The sequence below is a fragment of the Lissotriton helveticus genome, chromosome 2_1 (assembly GCF_964261635.1).
Source record: "Lissotriton helveticus chromosome 2_1, aLisHel1.1, whole genome shotgun sequence".
Lineage (NCBI taxonomy): Eukaryota > Metazoa > Chordata > Amphibia > Caudata > Salamandridae > Lissotriton > Lissotriton helveticus.
In genome coordinates, this window is record NC_136059.1 from 1,520,971,740 (window position 1) to 1,520,983,284 (window position 11,545).

General features: G+C 43.5%; 1 protein-coding gene across 1 annotated transcript; it reads left to right on the plus strand.

The window, feature by feature from the left end:
• The first annotated feature begins 4,229 nt into the window (after positions 1 to 4,229).
• LOC144819833 (uncharacterized) lies at positions 4,230 to 8,495 on the plus strand. Its single transcript, XM_078677564.1, has 2 exons — positions 4,230 to 6,039; positions 6,472 to 8,495. Exons 1-2 carry the CDS (start codon positions 4,322 to 4,324, stop codon positions 6,761 to 6,763), a joined length of 2,010 nt encoding a protein of 669 aa, XP_078533690.1. The 5' UTR covers positions 4,230 to 4,321; the 3' UTR covers positions 6,764 to 8,495.
• Positions 8,496 to 11,545: the final 3,050 nt, after the last annotated feature.

Below are 11,545 nucleotides of genomic sequence, written 5' to 3' on the forward strand. Positions count from 1 at the left end.
CTACACAACCAAGGCCCGACTTACCTCAACAGCCGCCTCAACTTCTACGCTCCCAAACGCCATCTCCGCTCGACCAGTCACGCCCTCGCCGCCGTCCCCCGCATCCGAAGAGCGACAACAGGAGGAAGGTCCTTCTCCCACCTGGCCGCCAAGACCTGGAACTCCCTCCCGACCGACCTACGCTTGACCCAAGACCACCTCTCCTTCAGGAAGAAGCTCAAGACCTGGCTGTTCGAGCAGTAGCGGACCCCCCCCCCCAGCGCCTTGAGACCCTCCGGGTGAGTAGTGCGCGGTATAAATGCCTATGATTGATGATTGATTGATAGTTGGATTATGCTCTGTGAGCCAAGGAAGGCCAAGTATTAATTTAAACTGTGGAGCATCGATCAAGTTGAATTGAATCTTATCCTCATGACCATTGTTTGAAATTAGATGAATTACTTCTGTATGAGTTATTATGGGAACAGAAGATAAATTCGTCCCATCAACTGCTCTAACGGGTTCGCTATTGCTCTTCTTAATTGCCTGTATTCCTACTTTTTCTGCGAATTTTAAATCGCAAAAGTTTCCCGTGGCTCCTGAGTCTATCATTACTGAAACTAGGGTCAATGTTACATGTCTGAACTTAATTTTCATTGATAGAATCAGGTGAGGGGCCGCAGACTGCAGGGTATTTGCGATTCTGTGTTCTTCTGGAGTTTTCTCTAGCTTCGCATCCACCTGTTCAACTCCTCCAACAGGTGGTGCCACTAGTTTTCCTTCGGCTTGAAACTGGTTTTTGGTTTCTTTGGACAATTTCTGACAAAATGACCCCCAGCTCCACAATACATACATAGGTTACTTGTTCGTCTTTTTTCTTTTTCTTCCTTGGACAAAGGACCCCGTATCGTGCCGATTTGCATAGGCTCCGCACCCAACTGCCCATCATTACTCCTGCTACCTTCTGACCTCGCGCGGTCAAACCTCGGAACCGTTGGCCTGAATTCTCTTCTCTTCTCACCGTTTCTTTCTCCTTGTCGAAAATCGATTTCTAAAACCAGATCCACCAAGGCGGAAATTTTAGTGGGTCTGTTAGTTATTCCGGCCAACGCGTCCTTAAGTTCGTCCTTCAAGCCACGATAAAAGACTGCAGCTCGCTTACTCTCTGGCCAATTGGTTTCCACAATGAGTTTATTAAATTGTGCCAGATAGGATACCAGATCTCGATTTCCTTGCTTTAAGTCAAGCAATTCATTGTCCACGACTTGAGAAATTCTTCTCCTGTCAAATATTCGAAGAAACTCCTCTTTGAACTCTTCATAGTTCCTCAATATCGGATCATCTCTGGTTATCAGTGGCAAGGACCATGACGCAGCATCCCCACTCAAGTAGGACAATGCAAATGCGACTTTAGATTGTGCATCTGGGAAAATTGAAGGGCGACACATGTAATGCAATGAACATTGTGTAATGAATATTTGCGCCTTTTGTGGAACTCCACTAAATCGTTCTGGGGCAGCTAAGGGTATACCTGGGGACAAAGAGTGAATAACTTGTGTGGTCGTTCTGTTCGTGCTATCTAACAAAGGACTTGACGCATCCTGTCCTGAACTGAAAGGTTGTCTACATCTTTGTACTAATTCTGCCGTTTCTTTTCTAGAATTTGCCATTTCTACTCTCATGTGTTGGTTTTTCTCTTTGACTGCGCTTAGCTCTTTTTGGATGGTATCTAAGATTACTCCTAACCCTTGTACATCTATTCCTTCTGCCATCTCTGTTCAGGTGCAAGGTGCAACTTATGCTGTAGTTGCCTAAAGGCGCGGAGATACTCCTCTGGGAGTCGAATCTAGCGCGGTACAAACCTGCAAATAAATAAATAAATAAATAAACTTGGGCACTTCACTCTGTCAGACTACGAAAATTCTCCTTACGATAACTGCACGGGAACAGAGATGCTAGGTCCCAAATCCACCCCTGGTAACGAACTAGAGCTTGAGTAACAAGTCTCCAACAGGTTACCTAGAGGGGGAAGGGGGAAAGTGGATAAAATAACAAACAAGAAGAGACTTTCTTGGCTGGTTCCTCTCGTCAGTCCGACCCGCAGACCGCTATCGATGAGAATACCTGAAAGATAACAACACTATTAGCTTCTCCTATAACTACTCTACTCTAATTCTAATCTTGATCTCCTTCCTTCCTCTGACCTACCATAAGCTCCCAAGAGTCTTGCCCTCTCTTCTATTGCTTTCTTTTCTTTTCAGGGTACTGGCTGGAATGGCCCTTCTTCAGATTCTTCCTGCAACGCACAATTACGGGTATGAGGATTGACTTCTAGAATCTCCCTATTCTCTTTTATTGACTACACTATTTTGTAGTGTGTTTATATAGGGACCTGTATCAATACTCCTATTTCTGACCCTTGCCCGGTTAATAAATCACTAAAAGCCATACAACGGCACAGAAACCCATTTTCAGATTAGGTCATAGCGCATGCTATCACATTAGGCAAGCACTATTCCTCCAGCCCCCCTAGAAAGCACACCGAGTTCTCAAAACAAAACAAATCTCCAGCAGACCTGGGAAATCCCCAGCAGCTATTGTTTTGATTTAGTTCGAGAACTCCTGTAAAGAATGTAAGAACGACCAGTTCTTATGACATCCTTAATGACGTCTTATGTCCATCCTTACGTCAAACTCGGCACCTTTCAGGTATAAATATACCGACGCTGCCCTAAGCAAAGACACGGTGGTGATGAGCTTGGAGCAGCGCTACTTGCCGGAGAGCCCAGCTGATGCAGGAATCCCACGGACGCTGCCCCTCCCTTTTGACGCGCTGAGAGAGACGCTGCCTTTTCTCCTGCCGAGAAATCCAGCCTCCGGTGTTTCCGGCTTGCCCTCGCGGGTAACTGGGATACCGAGTCCTGAGACAGAGATACCATCCCTCCAGCCTTCTAAATCCCAGGTACTAAACTGACTAACCCCTTACAGAGAATTCTTGAGTCAGATTCTTGGCAAACCAAACTTAACTTAAACTGCTACTTACTTACTCCCTCCCACGTATTAGGCTCAGGTCAGGTACACCGGGGTAGGCGTAGTTAGAAGCACCAGTTGAGTACGATTAGTCAATGTATATATGTATGTATATCTTTTATCCATTTTAAAGTATCATATGGCTAAGAAACCATATCAATGCTTTTACAGTATTATTTTATAATCCTGCTTTTACTGTATGCACTTTACTTAACCATAAGTATTGCATTTGTAGCGATTCATTTCTCTTGTATGAGAAAAGAGACTGATCAATAAATAACACCTTTTTATTGAACACGCCCGTCTCTTCTTTTCTCTACAATCTGGTGAAACTAAGTATGCACATATTGACTGAGTAAAATAGTTGTCTTTTGTTTTCACACGACTCTAGAGATATACTCTTGATTAGAGAGAGCAAAGTTGTCATGTTCTATGGTTGGCAGAAACTAAATCCCTTCTTGTCTATCCAGGGAGGTTAAACTCCTCCTTGCCTATTCGAGAAAGTTTCTAGTGAACTCTGAGCTAGCTGGCACACATAACTTTAAGTCTAATATCGTCAGTAGAAGACCTACTTAACCTCTGTCCTACGTCTATACTATTGAAGATATTATTCCAATGCGCAGAGCCTATTGGGAAAATAGGAACTACACTACATGGTGCCCAACGTTTTGGATAGGAGATAAATCTAACGCAAGGCATTAGAGTAACTCAGTCGTGCTTTTTCACACAGACCCTTTCTCCCGTAATACTCCAAAGACGTCTGGAGTGGGTCAAAGGTTAAATCCGCCAAACTTAGTAGGAGGAGACTCCTATGTATAGTTTTTGGTTTATTCAACGTTGAAGGATACACTGTTCCAAAATATTGTGCATCTAATCTTTGTTTCCGTGGAAACCTGATCTGCGGCCAAACAAGGGACAGGCGGAGGCAAGATGGCGGCGGCTCCCTAGACCGCTGTGAGACACCCTCTGCCCAGTGCCTGGGAAAATCAAAAGGGCTATCTCCTTTTTACGAGAATGACATGAGAATGACCTGTATCCGCGTTGGCGGTAGAAATATATAATCAAGAACTCATATATCCGGGAGGAAAGAAGTAATATGCGTGGAGCTTACCTGGCATCTGATCCTCCTTCTATAACAGACCGGCCCCATCCATCTCTGCACCTGGTGGCCTCGGTGCTCGGCTATGCGTTGTTGAGACTTCTCTCCTGGCACCGTCTTCCAAATGCTCCGAGCGCTCTGAGCGAAGGCAGTGAGGTACAGAGAATCCCTCCATCCGGACTGGGGACGGGCGGCGCCTGTATCCCTGCAAAGATGGCACCAAAAAATGCTGCATCGGGTACTGCCGCCTCCAAAGCCCGAGCGGCTAAACAGGCTGTTCGGGAACAGAAGCTTGCGGCAAGGCGCGCCTGCGGTTCTGTATCGGAGGAAGGAGCCTGCCCTGACCAGCAACCGCACAAGAGAGAGCGAGGTCAGTCCAAGTTGGCAAAGACTCCCGTTACACCGGGGCCCGGTCCAGGGCCGTCTGTGGTGGACCTATTGCGAAAATTACCCGCCGGAGCAGCTGTTTCTTCCTCCCCTGTTCACCACGCAACAAGCGGGACGGTGATTGCTGCCGCTCCCGCAGTTCCCGCAGTTCCCGCCGGCCCTGATTCGCTGCTCTCTCCCCAGGCAGTGTTTGCTTTGGAGCCCGGTACAGTGGTTCCCATTGAAGTCCCTGAGGCTTCACAACGCTCGAAACCGACGGAGGCAGCAGAGGCCAGAAAATCGGCAGATCCGACCTCTACTGAAGCGACTGAGGCTGAAGAGGCAGCTGATACCACCGCACAGCAACAATCAGATACACAGGCCCAAATGGATGGGGGGCCACCTGGCACAGAGGCAATACCACCAATACCATCAAAATCTACAATGCAAATAGCACCTACATCAGCGGGGCTGGTATCTTCACAGCAAGGGTCGGCACCGATTCATAAGGAGGTAAGGCCTGCATCCACACCAGTACCTCAACCAACACAGGCTACGCACACCCTCCATAGTGATGTTTCTTCTGTTTCTTCTGTCGAGCCTAACTCTCTTGAATCAGCTCCAGTGCATCCCCAGGCATACACAACCCCCCTCGAGACAGTTACGTCCAGCTTGGGTAAGGAGATTACCATCGCTCGGCAGCATCTAAACGATGGGCAGTGCGCAACTGATTTCAAATTGGGGTCAGGCTTAGCGTCAGATACAGACAAGGAACCATCAGAGTTTTTTACCATCTCTGAAGGTGCGGAGGAGTCTATACTGCTTCAGGACCAAGACATTGACTCAGACTCCTACTCTCTCTCTGATCCCCAATCTGACTCAGAAATCTGTACAAACACGGATGCAAGCTCACAAGATAGTGATCCGGACGTAGTTATGGGCAGACACAGGAGGCACACAGTGCTAAAAAAGAAAAAAGGCCACCCTGGTTCTAGTGGTCGCCCTAGGGCCCAATCTCCTCATACTAGCATGCAGGATCCTCCCTCCAGACCCCATAGCGATAGTTCCCCTTTTTTTGATCAGCAAAATGCCACCCTGACATCTGTCATGGACACAGTGCTTCAGGCAATTGCCTCCCATAGGGAACAGACTTCAAAAGATGGGCGCAGGGCTCAACAAGCACTTCATAAAGTCCAGGGAGTTGTACGCAAACTCTCTAAATCAGTGGCTGCATCAAATGCAAGAATGACCGACATGGAGGACCGCATAGTGGTAAATGAGGCTGAAGCCACTGCTGTAAAGGAACAAGTAGATGCTCATGATGCTGAATTAAAAGACGTCAGGTGGAAACTGGAGGAAATGGAAAATCGCATGCGACGCAACAACCTCCGAGTACTTGGTGTTCCGGAAAAAATTGAGGGTGAAAATGTGCGTATGTTTGTAATCCAGCTTTTCAAGGATACGCTCCCCGAACTTTCCACCTGGAACTGGGAGTTAGAGGTGCAACGTGCCCACAGAACCCCATTTACTTTAAGGGCCACAAAGGAACAGTCTAAATATCCAAGGTAGTAGAAATTCTTTATTTAGATATAACACAGATATCTTTAAAAGAGGATTACATAGTTCACGTTGTATACAACTTATTAAAAATAAAAACAACAAGACAGTCAATTAGCCAGGCATGATAAAAATAGGGGTCTTCCGCATCCTCAGCCTCCTAGGTCCATAAAAAAAATTATTTTTATAAAGGATAAAAACCAGAAGAAAAAAGAAAAAAAATAAAAATAGTACAAAAGTTAAAATCTAATATACTGGGAACTTCACCCCATTTTCTTTACTCTCACTGAGTTGGATATCAAACAACTAAAAAACGACCCAATTCTCCTAGGGGTACTACTCATATTCTTTTCGTTTCATCCCCCTAGAAATTTGGGATGTATCGTAAGGGTCATTAAGTAATAAAAAAGAAAAAGGAAATAAGAGGGAGGATATCCAAGGGCTATCTTAGTGTACTTTGGAAATTTCCTCCTGCGCCAAGCTATTGCCGAGAAAGCAAGACCAGATGCTCATCGGACAAGAGGTGAAATTTCCTATTTTGTTAGACCTGACTTCTGCCACACCACGGTGGAGCGGAGGTGGCGGCTCCGTCAACTGATTAAGCCTTTCTTGGAGAAAAAGGCCCAGGTGTACCTGAATAACCCGGCAACCCTGAAAGTCATCTATAAGGGCCATGCTAAGTTTTTCACTTCAGAAATCAAAGCAAAAGACTTTCTTGACAGCATGAACTAGAGATGTACTTTTTCACTATAACGTTAGGCCTTACTGCCTTAAAAAGAGGGGGGACTAGAGGGAACTAGAGGGAACAAGAGGGAAACAGCACACCTAGTCAAGGCTTTGAATTAGATAACGTCTTTGTGAGATAGCCACTAATTAGCTACTAAATATTCTTAAAAAAAAAAGGGGAAAAAAAAGAAAAAAAAGGTGGGGAAAAAAGGAAAAAAAAAAAAAAACTCTAACAATTTGATATCCCTAGGGTGCTAGCATTTGGGCTATCTAGTTCCCCTAACCAAAGGATAACCAATATATACATAGAACTGATGTATATTGCTCTCTCCAGACAGGATTTTTTAGCTCTCTATTTAAAGTTCTATAATGGGTCACACTGTTTGCTCTTTTAGTTCTCTGGCTCTATCTTACTCACTACTGCTTTTTTTTTCTTTCTCTCTTTTTTTTTTTCTCTCTATTCTATTCTCATCATGTATTTTCTCCTATCTTATGCCCTCTAAAAGGACATTATAAGATATAAGTTTATATGGGTGGCACTGGGTAGGGATGTCTCTCCATCACAACAGACTCTAGCTAGAGTCTAAATGCCTCATTGGGGGAGAGGCGGGGGGGGTGGGGGAGGGCAGTCAAGGGGTGGGAGGGGGGGGGGAAAGTGGGTGGGGGAAAATGCAAAAAAATGTACAAATTCATTCGCAAAGTAAAGTATATGCAAATATTATTTGTGGATCACAACAAATATGGCAGAGAAACAAGAGACATTATAATTTTTGACGCTAGTTACAGCTCAATTGGTCGATATATGAAAACCAGGTTGAACGTATTTTTTTTAAAATGGGGAGAGTGAGTCTATGTTCATGGAATGTGGCAGGCTTAAACGATAAAAGTAAAAGGGCTCAACTATTCCAACTAACACGCCAGAATCCAGTAGACATACTTTGCCTGCAAGAAACTCATATTGTAATTGCTGATAGGGAATTACTTAAATTACCTGGATATAATCTGCTGGTAGCCACAACCCAATCCTCTAAAACTAGAGGGATAGCTATTTTAGCTAAACCTATTATGGGCCCCCCGACTCGCAGATCAGCGGATAAGAATGGCAGATGGGCGATAGCTCAACTAAAATGCGGTCTTACAATATGCGCAATCTATGGCTCAAATATGGATGATCCCACCATCTTCCAAGAGTTAGAGATAGAACTGGCCTCCTGGACAGGCTCCTTAATTTTTTGTGGGGATTTCAACATAGATATAGGCGTACTCCTCAATAACAGTTTTACTTTGTATTATAAAGGACGCAAACCAAAGGTATTTAGCGCACTTAGGCAATTAATGGAAACCCATAACTTACTAGATATGTGGGTTCAGTCAGGCAAAAAGACAGACGGTTATACATTCTTTTCTTACCCCCACAATAAATATTCTCGGATCGACTATATCATGTCATCGTTAGAGGGCTTGGTAATGATTGATATGATTAAGTCCCCTAAAACAATTTCGGACCACAATGCGCTCACCTTTGTCTTTGATCTCCCCGAATTGGTTAAACCAAAGTGTAATTGGACCTTTGACAGAAGACTCTTGATCAATCAGGAATTCATAACACATATGAAAAATTGGGCACAGGGCTTTTTCGATTGTAACCGCTTTAGCGCGTCACGAGTAACGGTCTGGGACTGTTTTAAAGCGGCAATAAGGGGAGAAACTATCTCATTTGTCGCCAATAAAAAGAAGCGGGAAGACAATATTAATACACAGCTCATGGAGGAACTTTCTGATCTTGAGACACTCCATGCCACTCAGATAGGCCAGGGGGTTGCAACATCTGAAACCCCTAAAAAAATACTGATATTAAAAAATGAAATTAATAACACCTTGATCCAAAAAGCAGCCGAGACCTATCAAGCTAACAAAAATAAGCTATATGAATCAGGGGAGAATGTAGGCAAACACTTAGCTTTACGAACACGCCAAAAACAATCACAAGGCAATATAAAGATGATTGAATATGAAGCCAAGGAATATACATCCAAGCAGGATATCCTAAACATATTTCAAAAATATTATAAGAAATTGTATCACAGCGATCTGACAAATTCGGATTCGGACATCACGTCATTTTTGAACAACTGGCTCCCAGACCAAGACATAAATACTAGGATAGATGACAGGATCAAAATAATACTCGAGAGAGAAATTACCTATACTGAGGTAGAGATTGCCTTATCCGAACTTTCCAATGGTAAGGCGGCAGGCCCCGACAAAATCCCCCTAGAACTGTATAAAATCCTAGGTAAACAAATAATCCCGCTATTGTTAGATCTCTTTCTCGGAGTGCAGTATCACTCCGCCCCACCAGACTCCTGGAAACTAACGAATATTATAATTTTTCACAAAAAAGGTAAACCATCTCAGCTTCCCTCATCTTACAGACCGATATCCCTGATAAACTCTGACTCAAAGCTCTACTCAAAAATACTAGCCAACCGACTGAACGGGGTTATCAAACATCTCGTATCCCCCTGGCAACACGGATTCATACCCGGAAAGGGCACTACAGATCATACCCGGAGAGCCACTACCCTTTTTGATATCATGGGAACCACGGGGGGCGAGATGGCGATGATTCTCCTTAATGCCGAAAAGGCTTTTGATCGAGTAGCATGGCAGTTTCTCTGGAACATATTAGAACGAAAGAATTTTGGAAACAAATTCATCAGAGCCATCAAAGCCTTATATATCGATCCTAGCGCAAAAATCTCTATATGTGGCAATGAGTCAGAGCTTATCAAGGTGCATAGAGGTACAAGACAGGGATGCCCATGCTCCCCGATCCTGTTCGCACTATACATAGATCCCCTTATTCAGAAACTACTTTTGACCCCTTTAATACAGCCTATTAAAATAGGGCCATATTCCACCAAAGTCATGGCATATGCGGATGACATTGCCGTTGTAACTAACAACCCCACGGTGGCAATCCTGGAAATCGAATCAATTACCCAGGCCTTTGGCACATATTCAGGATATTCGTTAAATAGGGACAAAACCATGGTGTTAGCTACTGATAATATCCATTATGAAAGTGCTCTCAAAGTTGAAGAAGCTACATACTTAGGCATACGCCTTACTACCAAAGTGGAGAGAATTATCCATTTGAACTACACTCCCCTCATTGATAAAATCAAAATAGACCTCAAAAGAATAGACAACTTACATCTATCTATAATTGGGAGGGCTAACTATATTAAAATGAATATCTTCCCGAGGGTCCTCTACCTTTTTAGAGCGATCCCGTTGTTAGCGGGAGATAACTTCATTAAGACTATTGAGTCTGCTATATCTAAATTTATATGGAGCTACGGAAAGATAAGAAGATCCCTCCGCTTAATGTCGCTTCCACAGGATAGAGGGGGACTAGCTATCCCCAATCTAAAATTATATCTCTGGGCAACACTGATGCAATCTATGGATCCCCTGCTTACGGATAAAAAAACTAATACCTATACGCCCCCAGACCTATATATTCCATCGATCTACGAACTTAGTCTCGGTGATAAGTGTAAAGGGCTTTTTTTAAGACAGGTAGAGCCTTCGTATTATAAAAAAATCAAATTGAAGACAGTCTTAGACGCATGGGTGGGTTGGAAAGCAATCTCTAAATACCTATCAATTCCCAATTTTACAAGATATACTCCTCTTTGGCATAGTAAGATCATCCCCCCATCCCTTAATGATGCTACCTCGCAGAGGTGGGAACATCTAGGTATCAATACAGTTGGCGACATATTAGGACATAATATCCCTATATCTTTTGAATATTTTCAAGAAAAATATCGTGTCCCTACGCAAGATTTTCTTAAATATTTTCAAATACTGTCATGTATCCGCAATGCTTTACCAATAATAATACGAGACAGACTCCCACTTCTTGAAGCTATTGGTAAGAAAACGACAAGAATAGGGACTCTGTATCAGATTCTTATGGGTAATCTCCCTGATGATATCGAACAAACAGAACAATCTTGGGCTGTAAAACTGGCAAATCCTAATGTTGATATCGATCTTTCGCTAGCGCTATCTGCAAAATACTTTATAGCCTCAAATTTAAGAGCACAATATTATAAAACAGTATACAACCTATACTATACACCCGCAAAATTATTTGCTTGGGGTCTTCGGGCCGACGACAACTGCCCAAGATGCAAACAGCCACTGGCCAATCTACTTCACATGTTCTCAGAATGTTCGGAATTGAGGCGGTTAAAGACCATGATGTTGGAGTTCTGGGCTCAGGTCTTTGGACGTCAGATAAGGGACTCACTAACTCTCTGTATACTAGGCCACGATGACTCACTGGGTCATAATAAAGAGGAGCAAGCGGTAGTTTTTCTGGGGTATGCCGTACTTCGTATCATTTTGGCAGCTCGCTGGAAAGACGTAGACCCCCCTACTTTTCATATGTGGCTTAGTCGCTTTCTTGCAATCTATAAACAAGAAATCGCAATATATGCTACTAGGGGGAGAAAAATGAAAGCAATAGGAACACAGATTTGGGACCCGATTACAAGATGGTACACAAATGAGGTTCGCCAATTAGGTTCTGCCAATGATTAATGGACATCCCTTTTGTTTCTCAGATGCCTGATCGTTTAATCTGCTTATATTTTTCTGTTGTCATTTTTTTTTTTTTTTTTTTTTTTTTCTCTTTCTTTTTGTCCTCTCTGGTGTTATTATCCCACTTGATATTGTATAAATTGTTCTGTTAATTAAGCTATGTGATCA

Excerpts from the sequence above, each read along its gene's own strand:
- LOC144819833 (XM_078677564.1), top strand. The coding sequence starts at position 4,322 with ATGGCACCAAAAAATGCTGCATCGGGTACTGCCGCCTCCAAAGCCCGA. Across the intron at positions 6,040-6,471 it reads GAACAGTCTAAATATCCAAG|GGCTATCTTAGTGTACTTTG; the intron begins GTAGTAGAAATT and ends AGGATATCCAAG.